We start from the raw sequence: 23,145 nt of genomic DNA on the forward strand, positions 1-23,145 counted from the left end.
GCATCCGGCCGTAAAACATTGCTTCAAAAAGGGGACCAAAAAAACAACAACAACCACGGTTCCCGAAAAAGGCCAACCCCCGCTTTGCGGGGAAAAATGGCCTCTAAAGGTGGTTATTTTTTATATATATATATATTCCCGATTATACTGCCAGATACGGCAGCACCTGGGTGGTTCTTTGAACATTGCCAAAGACTACCTAATTCCTACCCATGATATTTATTACCCCCATGAACCTTTCCTAACCCAACCATTTTACTTGATAGTTTCAGTTTTCCTAATTTCCCCCCTCCATCCCTCTCTCTCTCTCTCTCTCTCTCTCTCTGTCTCTCTCTTCTCTCTCTCTCTCTCTCTCTCTCTCTCTCTCTCTCTCTCTCTCTCTCTCTCTCTCTCACTCTCACTCTCTCACTCTCTCACTCTCTCACTCTCTCACTCTCTCACTCTCTCTCACTCTTCTTTTCCTGTTCATTAAAATACATGATTTGAGGAGCCATGGGGTGTTGAGGAAGAGCAGGAAAGGTTGAGTGAAAATTGGACATGTGAGTTGCAAACGGGGTGTTCACCACCATCTCTTATCTTCCCCCATCCAAAACCTTGATCTTTTCTACCCCCGCTAATTTCACCCCAATTCCACTTTTTTGAAATACCAACTTCTGTCCTGGAAGTCCTTGGTGTACTTGTGTCTTATACTTCTCCCACCGCCCCCCCCCCCTTCCCACACCTCCCCCCCCCCCAAGCCCTCTCCCTCCCACACATCTCCCTGCTCTTAAATGTTGTGTGCTCTCAAGTGTTTGTGTGCTTCCCCTTCTCTTGTCTTCTGCTCCCTCTTTTTATATATTTTGTTTGTCTGGTTGATTTGTTTGTGAAGTAAATGTCAGCTCTTTCACGAGCCTCGATTCAGTATACAAAAAAACAAAAAAAAAAACATAGCAGATTGGGTAAGGCTTAAAGTGTTTTAAAAAAAGAAGAGAAGTCCTTAGCTTTAACACCCATGGACAGCGGAGTGAGGGCCAATGCCAAACAATTTGGATATGGCAGCAGTTGAAATCACTATAGATCACAAAGAGAACGTTGGGGTGGGAGTATAAGAGGTTGTTAAAGTTGGTCAAGAGAGCCTCAAACACCGTCATCATAGTTTGGAGGGCCATGCACATAATATGTTACTATGGAGAGGGACATGGATCCACAGATGTTCCCAAGTTGTTGGGAGGTAGGACAGGGCAGGTACAGGAACAGGACCTTTTGACAGAGACCGTAAAATCACCACCTCACATTTAATCAGTCAAAACATGACAAACATTTAGCCATTGGGCTTAAACACCTTCCTCAAGTTATTGCAAGATAATTTTTATCTTAAAGCAAAATGCATTGTTGAATTTTTGTGACTTTGCTTATCTAATCTGTATTTGTGACAATAAGGGGGGAGCATGAGCCATGCTGAGTCGAAGCATTTTTATACGGACACCGAGATTTGGGAAGAACAAGATAACAGAAGATTGAGGGCAATTTACTGACGTCTGAGCAGTCAGTACAGACAAACGTAGGATTTACAATCAGAAAGATTACAAGGTGTGGAAAAGATTTTTATCTGCACATTGTGTCAGTGTGATACATCTCAGTTGTGTGTGATGCCTTGGCACCTGGAAGCAGGTAGGTGTACAAATATGTTTTAACATTATGGATGCGAGTGCAAATCATGGCTTGCTCCACCTGCAAGAAACAAACAGCTCAATTGCTTGAAAGTTATGTGTCGCTCAACTGCGGCATTTGTACATTTTACTTGTATTTCTCAGAGTTGACATATATGCAGGTGAGAGAGCTTGACTTTGAATCGCAGAGTATTCAATTAAAATTGCTCCACAATATCTTGTGTCCTGTTTCAGAACATGCATTTAAAAACCTGCAGATGAGAGAAGTCGATCGCACAGACATCAGTAACAGATCTGTGTTTTTATTTTTCTTAACTTAATCATAAAAGAGAACGTTACCAATTTATGCCTCAGGCAGGCCTCTTTCCATCTTCAGCCATTAAAACCCAACTTTTATTTTCTTGAAGGGGGGATTCTCGTGTAAACCTGGGAAGAACATAATGAGAAGCATCATCATTCTTTTCATTTCTTTAAAATACTTTAACATAATGTGATTCAATATAAAACTAGAAAGAGCAATCTGAGATTGCAGACCCTCGCCAGGACGTGTTTTCAGTGTTTTTATGGCTTTTGTGTTGAAACAAACATGGCGGCTGAACCACGTGACCGATGACGTCATCATTTTTTTTTTCTCCACCAATTTATCCCTAGATGATGCTCAAGAAATTTCATCTTGATCGGATTAAGTTTTGTACTTGCCGAATTATGATGTCATAATGGAGGCACCTATGACATCATCATTAACATGTGTTATTCCACATAGAGAGTTCTTTACAATGAGCCATGTCTCAATTTTTTTCGATGCAGCACTTTCGGAGATGTAGAGGTGCAATTTTTTCGGGTTTTTCCAAGATGGCGGCTGAACCACATGACCGATGACATCATCATTATTATTTTTTCTCCACCAATTTGTCCCTAGATGAAGCTCAATAAATTTCATCTTGATCGGATGAAGTTTTGTACTTGTCAAATATGACGTCATAAAGGAGGCACCGATGACATCACCATTAACATATTTTAATTCCCCATGGAGAGTTATTTACAATGAGCCATGTCTCAATTTTTTCTATGCAGCGCTTTTGGAAATGCTGCAAAGTTTTTCGGTTTTTCCAAGATGGCGTTCATATCACGTGACCTATGCCATCATAATTATCATTAAAAAATTCTACAGGTGGAGTTACACCGATGGTGAAAATTTCCTGTCAATCGGACCAACAGTTGCAGAGATAATCATATTTATTCTGTGTGGGCAAACAAGCAAACAGATGAAAAATCGGTCAGAGACCGAGGACTTGCTGTAATGTCCTTTTTATCGGTCATTTTGGACAAATATGGTGGCCGAAGCACGTCACCGATGACATCATCATTATTTGTTTTCTATCCTAATTTATTCCTTGATGATGGAGGACCGCCCACCCTCATTATGACATCATAATGGAGTCACCTATGACATCATCATTAACATATTTTATTCCCCATGGAGAGTTCTTTACAATGAGCATGTCTCAATTTTTTCTATTCAGCACTTTCGGAGATATGGAGGTGCAAAGTTTTTCGGTTTTTCTTAGATGGCGACCGAACCACGTGACCGATGACATCATCATTAATTTTTTTTCCTCCACCAGTTTATGCCGTCATGGCGCTCAAGAAATTGCATCTTGATTGGATGAAGTTTTGTACTTGTCGAATTATCAAATTATGACGTCATAATGGAGGCCTTGGGCCGAGAGAGTTATAAATTGGGCACAGTCTATTCCAGGGCAAGACAAATTCTATGTGCAATGATGTAGATGTAGTGCTGCGCACAAACAGACAAACAGGCAGACAGACAGACAGACAAACCAACCGATCAACATACTTGCCGGAATCTTTTCCGGCAAGTAACAAATGAAAAATCACTCATAGAGTGGCACTTGGCAAAAGAGAACAAATCAGAATGGCACTCAATAGAGAATCCTTTTAACCCCAAAAACAATTGGTGGTTGAATTCAGTGACCTGATATGCAATTCGTCTTCAAATTTTAAGTTAATATGATGAAAATTGACAATTTTAGAAATTCGGCCTATGTTGACCTTTTGGCCTATGTTGACCTCAAAAATAGTATGTGGTTGGTTTTACTAAGCCGATATGCAAATCCTATTCAGTTTTCAAGTCAATCGGATGAAAATTGAGGAATTTAGGAATTTGAAAAAAGTGACTGACCTTCGGCCTATGTTGACCTTTTGGCCTATGTTGACCTGAAAAATAGTAGGTGGTTGGTTTTAGTAAGCCGATATGCAAATCCGATTCAGTTTTCAAGTCATTCGGATGAAAATTGAGGATTTTAGAAATGTGAAGAAAGTGGTTGACCTTTGGCCTATGTTGACCTTTTGGCCTCAAATATATATAAGATTTTGTCGGACCATGAACCTTACCATTTGGTGAAGTTTTGTGAAGATCGGTTTAAGATTGTGACCTGTAGGCAAGTATAAGCGAGCGGACAGACAAACAAACACACACAACCCGGAGTGATCAACATACTTGTTCAAAATTATTTTTTTTGCAAAGTAACAATCACACTCAAATGCAATACCCTCTCCTCAGGCGAGGGTAATAATTATATATTGGTGGATGGAGGTTATAAAGGTGACAGAGCATTAGTGGACGGTTACTTGGAGTATGGAGTTGCGGAGTTTTTACCTTGGTGGACGAAGATTACAGAGCTCCCGAAGGTGTGTGGAGGATTTTGTTTTTATGCCTGTCTGTTTGTTACTTGTGAAAATCGAAGATTTTTCCAGTAGATTGGTTTGTCTTGTGTGTTATTCTGTCTGTTTGTATGTCAATCGCCTACAGTTCACAATTTTCAACCGATCTTTACGAACCTTCACGAACCTTCACGAAGCGGTGGAGTTGGTCATGGGGAAGAAGCCCATTTATTTTGAGGTCAAAAGGTCAACAAACGGTCAACAACTTGAGGTTGAATTTCTCAAATCATAAATTTTCATCCAATTGACTTGACATTTGAAGAGCATTTGCCAATCACATCACTGAATTCAACCACCGTTTATTTTTGAAGTCAACCTCGGCCAAAAAGTCAACATAGGCGAAAAGTCAACAACTTTCAAAGTCAAAGACTCCACTCTCTGTCGCTCCATTCCTCATCCCTCAGATCGGCAGTCTGCAGCCTCCTCACTCTCTGCAGACCTGGACAAAATCACTGACTGGGCAAACAAGTGGAACATGTCTTTCAATCCTGACAAATCTCACACTCTTACGATGTCTCTCCGAAAAGACCGACTGGACAACCCTCCCATCCACTTTCTGAATAGCCCTCTCCAAGAAGTTCTGTCACTCAAGCTTTTGGGTCTCACTATCTGCCATGATCTTTCCTGGGAAAACCACATTTCCAAGCTGGCCTCCAAAGCCAATCGCCGACTGGGCATCCTCCGTCGTGCGAAGTCCTTCCTTGGCACACCTGAGCTCCTCACCACATACAAGGCTTTCATCCGCAGCTCAATGGAATACTGCTCTCCCCTCTGGGCTGGTGCTCCTGCCTCACACCTAGCTTGTCTTCACGCTGTTGAAGCCAAAGTGTTCAGAATCATTGGAATCTCCCGTGATGAAGCTACCTCCGAGGGCCTTTCACTTACTCACGGCAGGCAGGTTGGTGGTCTTTCTGTCTTCTACCGACTCCTCTCCGGCCTTGCTCCTCCAGCTCTCTCTGGGCTCTGTCCCCCAAATATTTCTAAAGGTCGCACAAGATCTGCCTGCAACCCTCTTATGGTTAAACTGCCAAAATCAAGACTCTCTGCTCACCTTCACTCTTTCATTCCTCTTTTCTCCTGCCTCTGGAACAAACTCCCCCACTCCCTTCAATCCCACTCCTCCCTCCAGGTCTTTAAAACAGCTGTTCACCACCATCTCTTATCTTCCCCCATCCAAAACCTTGATCTTTTCTACCCCCGCTAATTTCACCCTAAATCCTCTTTTTTTAAATACCAACTTCTTTCTTGGAAGTCCTTGGTGTCCTTGTGTTTATGTGTTTATACTTCTTCCACCCCCCCCCCCCCCCCCCCCCGTCGCACGCCGCGTCCCCCCAAGTCCTCTCCCTCCCACACATTCCCGATGTCCCTCACAAATGTTGTGTTTATGTGCTTTCCCTTCTCTCCCCATCTTGTCTACCGCTCCCTTTTTATATACTTTGGTTGTTTGTCTGTTTGATTTGTTTGTGTGATAAATGTTAGCTCTTTCACGAGCCTCGATGATGTATACAAAAAAAAAAAATAACGAGTTGGAATTTCTAAAATTATCAATTTTCATCAGATTGACTTGAAATTTGAAGGGGATTTGCATATCAGGTCACTTACTTCAACCACCAATTATTTTTGAGGTAAACATAGGCTAAAGGTCAATAACTTATTTTTGGGATTTCACAAGTATGCTTTGCGCAACATATTTATTGTTTGTTTGTCTGTCTGTGAGTAGGATATCTCAAAACATTGTGGACAGATTCTGACGACATTTGTTAGACAGGTTGGGTATGTGACGAGGCGAAATTGATTAGATTTTGGTTAAGATCCAGATCCAGATCAGGCCTATCAGTCAGTGGTATACAAATCGTAAACTGTTTCGCCTGGCGGAGGTATGCGCTACACCGAGTGCTGTTCTCGTTTGAGAAGTGTCCGTTTGTTTGACTTCTACGCATTCCTAAAGCACGATATGGAATGAGTTGAAACCTGGTGGTCGTACTTGTGGGGTGCACTGGTAGGTTTTATGGGGCAAAACAACCTCAGGAAGGGGGGAGGGAGGGGCGGGTAGTGGTGAGAGAATATTCTCTTGATGAAAGCATGTATCATATAGCACCACCTAATGGAAGCAGATATTTACAAGTCATCCGTCATAAACGTGGATGAACTAACCCATCCGTAAGGACCAGCTCTTTACTAATTATTGACATCCAACAATGGTAAATAGAGAAACCTTTTGCTCTTGCACCCTGGTGGGGAGGGGACGGGGTTTGTCGTGAAAATTGAGGTGCAACACCTGCCGGTACTTCAAACGATTGCACCAATCAAGAGGTAGTAATCCCACGTACTGCAGGGAACTGCAACCTTTTGCTGGTGATATTGATTTGAGTTGAGTTCCAGTTATGCATCCTCACAAAATTACAATTATTGTGTTCTCTCTTTTTATTACCTTTTGAAATATTCCATCATAGACTATTGTAAAGAAGGTTATGCAATCCAATTAACTCCTATACGTGTATATAACAGTACCCCTGAATTAAAGCAAATATAAGAATGTCCCTTGAGTAATGAAAGCTATTAAGGAACGAAGCTTTGGGCTGTAATTTCTGCTTAAGCACTTTGTTTGGACATGAACGCATTATGCACCACAGGTGCTGATGATGAGCCAAATGTTTGCATATTCTCAGGGTATTTTGGGAACTGTGTTCTTTTTGCCCTGCCTGTGGTGATAACATGTGTAAGACATGTATGCTAACATGCCAAATAACAGCATGATTCAGGATTCATTTTTTACATTCACTTTATCAATAAAAAATGGCAACTCTGCTTTCCTATATGAATAAGAATCGCTGTATAAATATACATGAAGACAAATGAGACCCCTAGCTTGAAATCAAAAGGGGGCAAAGTGCAAGTCAAATTCAGGAGGGGCACTTGTGAGAGCCAGATGAGGCATTGATCATTGGTCCGGTGGGATGCGTGGGGGGGCGGGGGGGCGGAGGGAGGGGTGGGTAGGAGGATGGGGGGGGGGGGGGAGGAGGGAGAAATAATTTGGAATTAAGCCAGGATGCCAGCGATAACTCACCTGCTCTTCATGAAGTACACTGTTCAATATTTAACGTCCACCAACTAATTTAGTTAAAATTGGTGGTCGTCCACCAACCATAGCCTGGTGTTGGCTTAGCGGTTAGGGTGCCGGCTTGGGATCCTAGGATCCTGGGTTCGAATCCCGGTCGATCGCTGAATTAACGCCAGGGTGGTTGACTCAGCCTGTCATCCTTCCGAGGTCGGCAAATTGAGTACCAGCTTGCTGGGATGAATGATCACGGTGTGTACCCCGATTTAGAATAGGTACACCGTGTCCCTGCGCATCGTAAGAGGCGACCAAGGGTTGGCGTCAGGAATGGCATCCGGCCATAAAAACATTGCCTCAAACAGGGCACCATGATTGTCATGGGGCCCGCAAGGCTAACCCCTGCTCTAGCAGGGAAAAATGGCCTTAAAACGATCATTCATTCATTCATTCAACTAATGCCGGCAGACAGGGCACCCACTTTAACGTCCATCCGAGGGACAGCACACACATTATTGCCTCAGCAGCTAGTGTCTGTCAACTGATGTTGAGAGGACATAGAAGAACTGCACGGAATGCATGCGTGGAGCATACCACTCGGTTTTGTTGAGATTATTTAAGACTTGTGTGGTGAACACAGCCCACAAGCACCCACACCAAAAGTAATAGAATGGTGAAGTAAAATGTCAGGATCCTAGAGTGAGATAACCTACGAACTCTCTACAGAGCATCTCTTGTCAACATTACAGCATGATGCTTTGCCAGTCTGATAATAGGGGTTGGTATTCCTATACTGCAGTTGAATTGCTTTTACTTAAATGGGAATGCTAAGGATCTTTGCATTCATCTTCACATTCACAAATAACATTTTTTTATTTTGTGACATGATTGGTGGAGGTTCAGGGAAGATTCTTGATTGTTCGAACTCGAGCTTGAACTCGACAAATTCCTGCGTTCCCAAATAATTTCAGATAAACGATTGAAGATGACTGTTTTCATCTAATATTTTTGTTCTCTGTTCCAGATACAGGGTGAACCTGCTAAAGCCATCCACAAAGGCGCTGGCGCTCTCCTGCAAGGTTTCGATACGGACGGACCCACGGGGGCTTCTTTCACTGCAGTTCATGCTCCGTACTGAGGATGGGCAGATATGTTTTGTTGAATTCTACTGTTGCCCTGATGAGGAATGAAGACTTCCTTCAGGCACTCTTCCTGTAACTAGGTTGATTCAACTACGATTGTAATCGTTCTCTTTCCCTTGCCTTTGAATGAACAATACACTGCCAGCGAACTTTCTGCCTCTGACTTTGTCATAAAGTTATCTATCTATAATTCCAGTAATCTCTGTGTGTATGTGTGTGTCTGTGTGTGTGTCTGTGTGTTTGTCTGTGTGTTTGTCTGTGACCGCTGTTTCTCGACAACCACGGGTCCGATATACTTGAAACTTGCCAGGTATATTGCTGGGGACCCGAGGATGTGCCTTTTCAAGGTTTGAAATTAATCGGACAAGTGGTTCCCAAGGTATGGTCACCGTACTCGCAAGCCGTTCGCTTTGGCTTTGCGAATGGACCAAACCATTTCATGTAAATAGAGGGGGGGGTTCTACCGTACTCGCAAGCCGTTCGCTTTGGCTTTGCGAATGGACCAAACCATTTCATGTAAATAGAGGGGGGAGGGTTCTGTGGTCGTTACTGCCACGTGGTTTCAAAGTTTTTTTTTGTTGTTGTTTGCACGCATGTTTTTTTGCACCCACGTACGGGCACGCCCTAGTATAAAGAAAGGCAATTGTGAATGACAAAATCAGAATCAGAAATTTCAATCGAAAAATGTCCAATTGAAGTTATGCTTTTTGTCATTTTATCTCATCCCATGGCCGAAGCAGATCTGATTACTAACTTTCAGGAAGGAACTATAATTATTACAATTGTTGTCCCATTTGTTTTCTTCTGCAGAGTAGAAAAAGTGATTATTTTTTTTTGAATAACTTTTATTCGTTTTCTTTGTCGGAGTGGGGTTAAGTCTCAAAGATACCTTTTTGAAAAGAATAATAATAGATGTAATCCACATAGCCACCTGTTTATTTGAGGCACTGGGGCATTAGTAGCCTGTCTTTCAAACATTTGTTTGGACGAATATTGTTCATTTATTTTATTTATTGTATATTTTTATGTCTTTATTTATTCACAAATGTTAAGGAAAAACTGGTCAGATGACTGGCAATTAAAACAGGACTGACATCAGCCATCTTCACTTGATCTTGTCTCTGCTTTGTGCATAAAATATCAAATTTTTCTTAAAGGCAGTGGTGAACAGGAAGAGACAAACTCTGATGATGAAATCCAGTGATGTTTGTGCAATACAGTATATATATATATATATATATATATATATATATATATATATATATATATATATATATATATATATATATATATATATATATATAATGGTATCTGTAATCTGGTTCTCCAACCTAATGAGCAGACAACATGACGTCATCGCCATGCATCAACTCCAACATCGCTCCAACCTTGCTGGCGGTTCTCCACTGATGATATGAAGGTCGCATAGTGACTGATATATATATATATATATATATATATATATATATATATATATATATATATATATATATATATATATATATATATTGTTACGCAACCGTGATTAACACCACAGTTACGGATGGCCGATTTGCGAGACTTTAACTCCCGAGGCGAAAACTCAATGGCGGATTCAAACTCAACACAAAGTTAAACGCGCGGAAGGGCAGACGCAACAAAGCTCCGCAGCCTTATCTATTAAAATGAAACACCCAGGAAACTGCGTTCAGATATATACAGAAAATAATACAAGGATTTATTATGGAAAAGTAAAGCCAGTGAAAAAGCCCGCCGGTAAATCTAATATCCTAGATCGGGACGTCCCCACACGACTGACAGCAAACACAAAACGAGGGAGATGAATTACGAAAAGAATACGTCACGTCGTTCAAAATGTACGCGGATGCGGCTTATCTGTCTTTCGTCGTCTTTGTGGCGGCCGTCCAACACCGCTCCTTTCGGCCCGATCGCACACCACGAGGTCCCTCGCTCCAAGTCCCACAAGGCCGAGCACCACGCACCAAAAAGCACCATGCGTCGACGACCTCCAACGCGGGCACAAACTCCACTTGACCAGGGACAGGAAGGACTCCTTTGATAGCCACTCGACTCGACTCTCTGCGGGAGTGCTGGCAGCCAAGTGCCAACTGTTCAGTGCCAACTGTTCAACGAACTGCTCCCACGAAATGCTGCCTCTGCTGAGTCCTGTGTGCCCTGTGTGCTCCGTGTGCCACTGTTCAACGAACTGCCTCAACTGCTTGAAATGGCGTCCGACCGTCGCTAATATCTCTGGCCGATGACGTCACATTGGCGCACTCCTCAGCCAATCATAGCCTCCCAACTCGCCGGCTCGCCCAGGTCACGCCCTCTGCGGCATGCTACTCCTGACATCTCCCGTCCGCGACCCCGCGGTCCTTGTGTAACACGTGCCAGGCGAGGTTTGTAGGCCTTGGAGGTGTAAACGGTGGCGGTGTATTGTGGCGGTGTTTTTGGCCTGGTTTCCTATCCACTTGTTCCGAAGTCATTGTCAGGGAAAGGAATTATTTAATGTTGCGCTAAGGACCTAACTAATGTTTATGTGGTTTGCAGTGCCATAATGGACAAAGGTTTGACTACCAGGTGAGACTCACAGGGGCGTTACCTTTAATCCCTCACTATTTAACACTCGAACCTCCAGGTAGGTCCACAATCATACATCTTACCCCGACAAACGCCTAAACATCAAGAACTTATTACATGTAGAGTCCCTGTCACGACAGCCGAATACCTACCTATTCAGATCTACCTAGCTCTAGATGTTGCTCTACCAAATTCATAACACAGCCCCCCCCCTGGAACCGTAGCTCCTGCAAGGTTCACCGCAGGCTCTACCATTCCAGCCTTAACACTTACTGTCACACACTTAATTAACCTATGAAATAAATCAGGAAGGGCTGTGGGAAGTGAGTCGGACTACCTACCTACACTTCCTTAACATGCTGAACCCCTTAACCATCATGCAAGTATGTACATTTTCTTCGTTGTTCCTGTGGAGGGAGGAAACAAACAACACACCACACTAACTTAACCACAAAACTTAACCATCTTTCCAAACTCAAAACTCTAACCTTTGTACATACCCCGGTCTACAGACCGCGTCCCCCGGTGGATGCCACAAGACTCAACCTTACCTGCGGGGCCATCCCCAATGCATCCCCCTAAATTTCCACGGGCCCTGTCCAGATGTTACAGGTGAGTGACACGGCTCGGTGTATTTCGCCCACATTCATGCAACACAGACCCCTTAACCACTCATTCTCATTCCATAGGTCATCAAGGCATTTCAAAAATCAACAAAGCACTTATTTCAATACACCCCCTGCAGGACCATGGCATTGATGTCATTCACGTGTGTGTGCATTCCTCAACTAGGCAGCGGGGAGGTACCGCACAAAAAGATGGTGGGGGCGCATCAGGCTGTGGTGCCCGCAGTCCCAAAAACAAGTCAACCGACTTACAAGTTCATTGCCCCCCCCCCCCCCCCCTTTACCTCTTGGCCCCGTGACAGCCCAACAGCCCCTTTCCGCCGTTACCTCGCCGGTGAGGGTCTCCACACACACCAGGCTCCTTTGCCTCCTGCTTTCGCGCAGCAACACGGGTCACCGGGGGACTTCCTCACCCCGCGGCGCCCAACCAGACCCTCCACCGACGAGCTCCAATTTCCAGTTACCACCGGCTGCCAGGGGTAATTGCCGCAGAGGGGGGCCCGCAGGCATCGCTCCTCAGAGCTTGCTCTGTACCTGCGGACACACACACCTTCCCCACCCACAAGACCCCAAAACACACTTCCTCCCCCCGCTGCCATTCAATTCTCCACACAACTCAGCACAATTCAGTACAATTCTTGGTGTAAAAGGTGTTACAAGGCTTGCCATGGCCTGCCACATGTGAAATCCCCCAGTTCACATTTAAACCATCACACATCTCCAAAAGCACATTTCCAAAAGCACAAGTATCGCCCCTCATTATCTCCAATAATCATCACTCACTCTCCAGGTTCCACTCTCACGACCACATCAAAACACCTAACCACAATACAAAAACATACGCCACCCACAAGACACTGTGGCTCCCATTCCATCCCCTCACCGGCCATGTCATCACTCTCACCCGCCTCCCAACTCCAAATTACATGTCCCCAATTTCCCAAAGCAAATCCTGAAGCCTGGGACAGTACTCCTCAAAACACTCACCTCAAGTGCAGGTAGTTGCAGGTTGGTCAGGTTCAAGATTGTCATCCACCACACCTAATTTCCCCCTCACCCTTCCAATCCACTCCGGAGCCTCCCGACCCATGTAGGAGCTCAATCTATCCCCGTGAACTATCTGTGGAAGGGTATGCGGGCCCATCTGAATTTTGAACACCACATCAGTCACCTGCCGAAGCACCACCCCAGGGCCCTTCCAAGGTGAAGTGAGTTTTGGGCACACCCCCGTCCTTCTCCGGGGCCAGTAGAGCCAAACAAGGTCTCCGGGAAGGAAACGAGGTGTGTGAGCCCGAACGTCATACCGCGTTTTCATCTGCGAAGAAGCCACCCCAATTTGCTTCCTCGCAAACTCATGAGCCTTTTCCATGCTCGCTTTCAAATTGGTTGCATAGCTCTCCACAGTTGGCTCACCCGGTTCCCCTGGTGACGGTCCCATCAACAAATCTGTGGGGACTCGCATCTCCCTACCGAACATCAACAAGGCGGGGGTGCACCGAGTGGTCGCATGCTGGGCGGTCCGGTATGCCATCAATATAAAGGGAAGGTGCTCGTCCCAATCCTGTTGGTTTTCAGATGTAAAGAGGGCCAATTGTGTCAACAGTGTCCGGTTGAACCTCTCTACCATCCCATCCGATTGAGGCCTAAGGGGGGTCGTCCGGGTCTTATGAATTTGGAGGAGCTCGCACACCGACCGCAGGAGGGCAGATTCAAAGTTCCGGCCCTGGTCAGTGTGTAGCTCCCTTGGGACGCCAAATCGGGAGAAGAATCCCTCAACTAGAACTTGAGCTACCAGCCGGGCTTCCTGGTTGGGCAATGCGTAGGCCTCTGGCCACTTGGTGAAGTAATCCATTGCCACCATAATGTACCGATTCCCTCGGCGGGTGGCTGGCAGGGGCCCCACCACATCTACTGCCACCCGCTCGAGCGGTGCCCCGACATTGTACACCTGGAGCGGGGCCTTGCGCGCACGTGGGGGTCCCTTCTTACCGCGGCAGAGGTCGCAGGATCTCACCCAATTTTGGATGTCTCTGCCCGAATTCACCCAGTAGAACCTCTGCCGTAATTTGGACAAAGTCTTGGCCACGCCCAAATGTCCCATTGTCCTAGTCCCATGCACGTGCCCCATAACCACTTCCTTCAATTTGTTGGGTACAATTATCAACCAGGAAGCTACATCACCCATTGGTGTCACCCACTTTCTGAACAAATAGCCCTCTTTCAACCCCAACATCTGCCACTGTGCCCAATAGGCCTTTACCTGGGCTCCGTGTGGAGCAATCTCCTCCCAAGAGGGTCTTTTGTCCTCCTCTAGCCAATGAAAAAGGGGCCCCAAAACAGGATCCTCCCTTTGACTCTCTTGCCAACCCGAGAGTCCATAAATCATAACGGAGCATCTGTGGAAGGTCACTCACACCATCACGTTCCACAGATGCCCCAATGGTTGTCCGGCAGGCTATCTCCATCCCTGTCCATTCGGTTTGACCCGCGTCCATCGACCAACACGGCATGGCAGGTCATCACATGCCAGTTGTCCCAAAGTCTCAGGGAGAGGGTGTCAGGTCGCATGCCCGGGTGATCACTACATCAGGCCCAAGCTGGCCATCTGCGGTGCCACCACCAAAGCACGACCCACAACACCTCCCCCCAGTGGTCCTCAATAAATGCCAACCCAGGCTTGAGAAACCACCTCGGACCCCTCTGGAGGTCTTAACCTCCACCAGGGTCCGGTGACCCTGCCGGCCCGAGCCGCCGGCTCGGATGGCGCCCCGACGGACAAGGGACGCCACACTCCACCAGACCCCCCGTGGGACCCAGGTCGTACCTCGACACCCAAGGCTGGACCCCACGTCCAAATCTCGCCATCACAGCCCCCCAGCTGGCCGGCATACCCAAATTTTGAAAGGGGCAACTTTTGCCCGAGGCCATCACCCATGACCTCTCCATGTCCAAATCCCGCAGCCCGGGGACCAATCCCCACCATGGCTGCTCCAAATCAATTTCCCATTGTAATTTTATTTTAAATTTTATTTTACAAATTTTTATTCCCACTGCCAAACCGCAGCTGCAGGGAACAACCTCTACCCCCGGTTGTTCTGCCCCTCCCTGCAGTTGATCCAAATTCCCTGCAGGGACCAAATCTCCAGAAGCTCTATCTCCCGATCCTCCAAGATCCAAATCCAGCCCGGAGCCAACACACTCCCCCAACTGGTTGTCCAATTTTGGAGCCTCTGTTTCCAAATAGCAGTGTACAGTGAGCGTCCCCTCGGTCATTCCAACCACCTCCTTGGACCAACTCACCTCTTCCCCCAGACTCCTTTGGGCCTGGACAAGCTCTACCTCCATGGGACTGTCACAGGTCTCCAGCCGCTGGATCGAATCATCCTCATCCTCATCATTTCCACAAATCATTCCTGGCCCCGCCAGGCTTTGATCAATATCCCCAATAAATACCTGGTCCGGCTCCATTGCACGGACCCCCAAAAACTCTACCCCCTCTTGCTCCGCACCACCGCCCTGGTGCTGCACAATTCCAAATTCATCCCCCGGTTGGGGTGTTGTGACATCCACACGGTCCCGATAAACAACCAGGCCAGAATGTGGGAAACATTCCCCATTACAACTCTCACATTCCAAATTTCCTTCCCCGCTCACCTGTGGACACTCCACGTTTACCTGCAGGCATTCCCCATCTACCTGTACACATTCCCCATCGAACTGTGGACATTCTCCGCTCACCTGTACACTTACCACAATTGCCATTTCCCTTTTTAATCCATTAATTTGGTCACTCATATCCTTCAGTCCTTCCCTCCATTCCTTCCCCTGCGACTCCATTTTATTTTCCATCCCTTCAATTTTATCATTTATTCCCCGAATTTCTGCAAGGTTTCGCTCACCCTGTGCGTTCATGTCTCCCATCTGCTTTCCCAATCGCTCACTGTTCTTTTCCATCCCTTCAATTTTTTCATTCAATTCCCGACTGGCTCGCTCACCCTCGGCCCTCTGAGCATTTATTAAATTTACTATGGTCTGGAGATCTATCGGGGCCGTCCCACTTGTTCCCGACTCCCCGGTAGGGGTGGTGCTCGGGACGAGGGAGGTTCCAAGGCTCACCTCTGCATCAAATTCCCCTATTTCCGGCTCACTCCCAACGCTGACGGAGGCCTCGCTACGCACCTCCATTTCGTCGACCTCCGACATCCGCTTTTCGGAAGGTCGTTCCCCGCGCGCGTATTTATTTCAATTCCAGTAACACAATTTAAATTTGACGAAGACGCGATATCGCGCTCCGTTTGCCCAATTGATTACTAAATTTCTCCGCCTCGCCTATAAAAAATTTGCGTTCGAACGTCGGGCGCAATGTACGCCCGACCTTGTCGATGTCTCGCCGCGGACAAAAAAATTTGTCCGACGGGTTCAAATCCTACACTCCTGACACCACTTGTTACGCAACCGTGATTAACACCACAGTTACGGATGGCCGATTTGCGAGACTTTAACTCCCGAGGCGAAAACTCAATGGCGGATTCAAACTCAACACAAAGTTAAACGCGCGGAAGGGCAGACGCAACAAAGCTCCGCAGCCTTATCTATTAAAATGAAACACCCAGGAAACTGCGTTCAGATATATACAGAAAATAATACAAGGATTTATTATGGAAAAGTAAAGCCAGTGAAAAAGCCCGCCGGTAAATCTAATATCCTAGATCGGGACGTCCCCACACGACTGACAGCAAACACAAAACGAGGGAGATGAATTACGAAAAGAATACGTCACGTCGTTCAAAATGTACGCGGATGCGGCTTATCTGTCTTTCGTCGTCTTTGTGGCGGCCGTCCAACACCGCTCCTTTCGGCCCGATCGCACACCACGAGGTCCCTCGCTCCAAGTCCCACAAGGCCGAGCACCACGCACCAAAAAGCACCATGCGTCGACGACCTCCAACGCGGGCACAAACTCCACTTGACCAGGGACAGGAAGGACTCCTTTGATAGCCACTCGACTCGACTCTCTGCGGGAGTGCTGGCAGCCAAGTGCCAACTGTTCAGTGCCAACTGTTCAACGAACTGCTCCCACGAAATGCTGCCTCTGCTGAGTCCTGTGTGCCCTGTGTGCTCCGTGTGCCACTGTTCAACGAACTGCCTCAACTGCTTGAAATGGCGTCCGACCGTCGCTAATATCTCTGGCCGATGACGTCACATTGGCGCACTCCTCAGCCAATCATAGCCTCCCAACTCGCCGGCTCGCCCAGGTCACGCCCTCTGCGGCATGCTACTCCTGACATCTCCCGTCCGCGACCCCGCGGTCCTTGTGTAACACGTGCCAGGCGAGGTTTGTAGGCCTTGGAGGTGTAAACGGTGGCGGTGTTTTTGGCCTGGTTTCCTATCCACTTGTTCCGAAGTCATTGTCAGGGAAAGGAATTATTTAATGTTGCGCTAAGGACCTAACTAATGTTTATGTGGTTTGCAGTGCCATAATGGACAAAGGTTTGACTACCAGGTGAGACTCACAGGGGCGTTACCTTTAATCCCTCACTATTTAACACTCGAACCTCCAGGTAGGTCCACAATCATACATCTTACCCCGACAAACGCCTAAACATCAAGAACTTATTACATGTAGAGTCCCTGTCACGACAGCCGAATACCTACCTATTCAGATCTACCTAGCTCTAGATGTTGCTCTACCAAATTCATAACAATATATATATATATATATATATATATATATATATATATATATATATATATATATATATATATATATATATTGTTACGGATACGACTTTGATGGTATGGTGGGCCGAGCGGGATGGCCGCCGTATCCGTACAAGTTACCCCGATTGCACCCGGGGTTGACTAATCGCGCTATGCTAGACCAATGAAGGAAAAAGAAGACACCCGGCTGGGTTATAATGACACAATACGACACCAGGGGTTCAGTTCTCAAGACCTCCGGAGGAGGTTATATTAAGGCGGAAGGTTAGATTACAGGGACAAGAGGGAAACATAGGAAGGTGGGCACTTAGACACAACCTTATATTATTCCCGACAGACCACAGAGAAACAGGACAAAAACTGACTCACACGGGGATTGATGGCTAGGAAAGCGGGTATTCGATGGCCAGCACAAGGTGCACCTTGTGCTCAGGGACAGGATGGCGCGGCCCAAAAGATGCAGGAGGTCTCTCAGCGCTCGAGGTGGCGTCTTGTCGTCTCAAGCTGGGGGCGCATCTCACGTCACATCCGGCGCGGGGCCGCGTATATCCGGCGGGGAGTGACACGCCCTCGGCTCGTTAGCGCCGCCCCAGATGGCATCGGCCCATGGCTTCTCATTGGGTGCGGGGGTTACCGGCTCCGCCCTTGACGAGGGGCCGACAGGGAGCCCCTTCGTGGTAACCCCGTGGAGCGCGTGGTCAATGGTGGCTAACCGAGCCGGAAGGAGGACGCCCACTCCCCATGCCGTCACCGCGCCGCCCCCCTCTTTTGTTGTTGTTGTTGTAGTTGGCGCTTCTTCATGGGGAAGAGATGCGGAGAGGTATGGGGAGGTCCTAAACTTCCTAACAGGTGCCATATAATCACATTCTGGTGCAACGAAGAGTCATAATTAATGGAAACAAGTCCTTAACTGACATAGATTAAGAATAACTAGCAAGATGTCCTATAATTGTCTACGTGTGGTGCGGGGACCTGGGCACGACATTTAATGGGGGGATGAAGGGGAAGATCGGCTCTAATGGGTGTTGTTTACAGACAATGGGACTAGGGAATGGGGTAAGGGAGAGTTGGGGAGTATCGGAGAAAATAGGGGAATATTTACAAGCGGATATGGAGGCCAAATTCCATATTCGCAACATTGCACCCTTCTCTACCCTCGGGGCGTCCCGACCCGATAAATTTTTACCTACTTTAGTGTGGCACGCAATGTAGTTCCCTCTACTATTAACTCTACCCTGAGTGCGACAGTTTTACAGATATTCACAAATGAGTAAATATGTCCCCCTGCGACGTTGCACCCTTCTCCTCACAGAAACACACCCACAGGATAACCGAATCCGGAAAGAATTCTCAAACTAAATATACAGCCGGTAGGGAGCATTATTTACAAGACTACGCTGCTATTTACACTACGATCCAGGACCTGTTTTTGGAGGAACACATGCAGATGTTATGCATAGAGAGAGCGCGCTTGCCAACATCGATACACCAACCCACGAGTGCTCTGTGGCCGACGGCCTTTAATAACGTACAGAGCACCCTTTCCCAGCATCAAAAGCACCACCCCACCACCAATCGGTGCAGTCACCATTGTTCATTGGAATAAAAATAAATTCGACAACCCCTAACCCTGCAGGTGTCTCTTGCTCTTCGTGTGGCCTTCAGTGGTGTTAATTAAAAGTGGTTCACCTGTATGGCATAGGTGCCACGTTGACCCATAGGTCCATCCCCGGGTGGTGCTTGGCCGCAAAAGAGCTGCGGTCCATGGTGGGTGGCCACAACCATTGCGGTCCATATGGTGTATCGATCCAAGCAGCAAGCAGCGAAAGTGCAGGCCCACAACTGCGTAGCCAGCACCTCTCTCTCCTCTCTCTCTACCCCAAAGCCAGATCCTCGGAGGTGGGAGACAAAAGAAGCAGACAAGTGAGTAAGGTGGTAAGGGCGCAAAAGTGCACGCAATACAAGATGATGCACATTGGGGGCACATGGGAACCAGGTGAGACAGGTACGTTCCTATCGTACGCCCCCCCCCACCAGGTAACCTACATGGCCCCTCCCTTACCCCTTACTGTATCCACAAAACACAACACTACCCATAAACATCTACTTTACAAATCGACAACATCCCTACTGTCTTCCCCGTTCCTCCCATAAACCAAATTCGTCTTCTCTCCCTCCTAACCAATCAAATTTGCCATTTTCAACTCTCATCAAAATTTGCCATCTCCAACTGCACATCAAAATTTGCCATCACCAATTCATCATCAGTCCCTCCTAAGGAGGGAGAGATGGAATCACCCCAATGTCTCATCCACGTCGTGATGCGTCTCACAAATCCACAGCAATCTCATTTCCTGCAACAAAACAAAGAAAACACAGGTGTGGAGTCATCATCATCACCACAGGTAAGTGGCTGCGTATGGTGCGACAGGTTCATCAATCCTAACTATTTCCTAAATGACTTTAACAACTTTACACTACCCGGGGTCTTTCTCCGGCCAAACCATTGGCCCTCTTACACTATGGGTTCTAAAAAACCAATTCCCATTGGCCAAACTGTGGTGCTCTTCAATTTGGGGTCTCACTCCCCCGATTCATCTCCCGGTGCCCTCGCACAATTTCTGGGCTGCGGCGTGTACCTCTCCCAGTGGGTCTACCCACCTGCACACCTCCACCACTGCAGTTGCCTCCGAGCTTACCTGCTCCTTACCCTAACCTAACTACCAGGGGAAGGCCCTCTGGCTCTCTCCCCACTCCGTGCCCTCTCTGGCACTGGGCTGCCCGATCCACACCCGGGATCCTCAGGCACCCACTCACAACTACCGGCTCCCAGAGCCCACCTGCGGCCTCACCTGGCCGACATCCTCACAGTGGTGGAGTGCCCAACCAACTACACACACTAACAGGCTACACGCCCAGCCATTTCCACAACACTAATGCACCCATTCACAACACCATTCTGCAACCGCACCACAGATGCCAATATCCAACCACAATTTACCTGCACCCTCTACCTAACACTTACACTACCCGCCCCGGGTATCCGTGATGGGGGTCCACTCTTCCCCCATCCACACCTTCGCACCATGCACACCACTCCGTACCACTTACTCCAACTCTCTCCACACACCTGTACCTGCACACCTGTGCTCTCACACCTGGTGCTACCTGCACCCTTCTCTCCCCAAGCGCATTCGCGCTGATCCACATACTCACTACTCATACACTGCTCCACACACCTGTCCAATTGCACACCTGTGCAATCACACCTGTTCCATCCTCACACACACGGCATCATCTCAGCTAACTACTCCCTTCTGAAACTTGCGCTTCCCAGTCGTCCCTTTAAACTATTGCGCTCCCACGTCATTATCATCCACACTAATCTACCTGCGTCCCCACTACAGGTATCAGTCACTAACTAATCTTAACGTTACCTACTGTCATCTTCGCTAGATCCCTACACACCATATCCTAACCCACCCGGGCTAGTTTTCACTGCCATACACCCCATAAGCTATTGCTCCTTTGCCCCCCTACATGGGAAGGGTGGCAGGGATGCCATCCCACCACATCGGGGGTCTCTCACTACCAATTTTGCACATCAAATTTCAACAAATCAAAAATTTGCCAATCATTGCCCATCATCTGCCAATCACTACTGCCAATCCCTTGCCAATCATCAAATTTTGTTTCTCTCTAATTTTGGGTCCAAAACACTAACCTCATCACCCAGTCGACTCACTACTGCCTCTCGGTGCGCCAATTCCTGTCCAAAGCCTGGCTTCGTAAAGCCAAGCAATGGATGCGGGTTGTTTTGTGCCAGCGGCTGGATGCGTCCGGCATTCGGGGCAGGGACGGGGGCTTACCCGGGCCGAGATCCCACGCATCACCTCGGCGTGGAGCCATCCAATGTCCCGATCTCGACCTGCCGGCACGTCTCAACAAAACGTGGTCGCCATGACGACCCTTCCTATCCAGCCGCCCGCTCCGCCTAGTGGAGCACGGACGCGGCCGTTCAAAGCGAGGCCCGGCACGCACCGAGGGCCCGATTCGGCTATAAGTCGTTCTAAACTCTACCCCGTCTAACGTCGATGCTTCACCTGCATGCTTACACCCCGAAGCCCGCTCCTTTCTCACACATCCAGCTGTGCCCATGCTCCTCGTACCCTTCCTTACACACCCAGGTACACCCATTCCACTCACAGCCTTGGTCACACACCTGACCACCGAACACTTTGGCACACATTCGTTGCTCGCACACCTCACCAATACACCTCTTCGCGCCCCCTCCTCAGTCACCTCCTCTGTGACAATCACAGGTGTGCTCTCATTCGCACACCCAACCACGTGCCTCACCACCAACTCCAGCGTGCATTCCCACTCACGCTCTACCATTCCAGGTGTGCATCCTTCCATCCCAGGTGTACATCCTCGCTCACCTGTCACAACTAACTCACGCTCCATGTCACTCTCACTACTTTCACCTCCATTCCTGACAGCGCACTCACCCTTACTCTTGACAGCACACTCTTTCCCCATGCACCTGTCCGTCACACACCTTTCTCGCGCACACTCTCCCGTTACACCCTCTGTAACACTCACCACAGGTGGACACTCTTCCTTACTTCTGACAGCGCACTCTTTCCTCATGCACCTGTCCGTCACACACCTTTCTCGCGCACACTCTCCCGTTACACCCTCTGTAACACTCACCACACCGCGCTTCCACGTGCTCCCTCGCACACGCGCTACGACCGACTCACTCTCGCCAGCACACTCACTCCTTGGCACGCACTTTTTCCTCACACACCCCAGAGTCGGATTTTCTCGCACACCTCCTTTTTCGCACACCAGACCTGTCGCACACTTCACCAACGGCCTCTCACGAACACCCGGGTCCATCTCGACCCCCAAGCTCCTTAAATCCCCTGGCGCATCATACGCACGACCATATTGGTCACCACTTACACCGGGTCCTCTTCCTCTTCGCTTCTCCTCCATCACCTGCGAATCCCTCATCCGGTTAACGAGCACATCACGATCCAAACACAGACTTTGGACCAATTCTTTTATCTCCTCTTTTATCTCTTTGTTATCCCCTCTCCGTCGCTTCTTAATTTCGCTCACCCCTTCTTCCACTTCTTCTAATTTGTGCCTCACCTCTTTTATTCCCCGGTACGTCTCCTCAAGCTCGTCCTCCAAGGCTACCTTGACCGTTTCCATGTGCGTCCTCACCTGCCGGTCCTTCGTCTCCATTACCTCTACCACCTCGTCCAACCTCGTTGTCAGTCCCTCACGTACCATCTGACATTGCCTCTGTGTCGCTATCAAGTCGTTTTTAATTTCTTTTTGTGTCGCCTTTAAACCTCCTAATACCGCAGTGTTCCTTTGAACCTGCTCCACTAACTCCGTCTGTCCCACCGTCAGCTGCTCCACCTCCTGCGTCAGGACCTCTATGCCCCCTTGCAATTTTACAGTCCCCTTTCTCACCTCCTTCTCCATGTGCTCCTTACAGTGCCTCACCTCCTCGCGCACTCCTCCGACCTCCTCACTCACTCCTCTTCTGATCTCCTCTCCCATCACTTGCATCTCCTGCCCAGATGCCACCCTCATCTGCTCCATTT

The 23,145-nt window shown here is 47.8% G+C and overlaps 1 protein-coding gene across 3 annotated transcripts in view; it reads left to right on the forward strand.

Annotated features, from left to right (window-relative positions):
- RAD1 (RAD1 checkpoint DNA exonuclease) overlaps window positions 1-9,704 on the forward strand; it is a 63,900-nt gene extending 54,196 nt beyond the window's left edge. For all 3 annotated transcript variants that reach the window (XM_078783812.1, XM_078783811.1, XM_068125362.2), the window contains one exon: window positions 8,474-9,704. In XM_078783812.1, coding sequence (XP_078639938.1) covers window positions 8,474-8,639 — 166 coding nt within the window. In that variant the 3' untranslated portion in view covers window positions 8,640-9,704. The remainder of the gene's footprint in view (window positions 1-8,473) is intronic.
- The last annotated feature ends 13,441 nt before the right edge of the window (window positions 9,705-23,145 follow it).

This window comes from Myxine glutinosa, chromosome 8 (assembly GCF_964187855.1).
Source record: "Myxine glutinosa chromosome 8, kmMyxGlut1.1, whole genome shotgun sequence".
Classification (NCBI taxonomy): Eukaryota; Metazoa; Chordata; class Myxini; order Myxiniformes; family Myxinidae; genus Myxine; species Myxine glutinosa.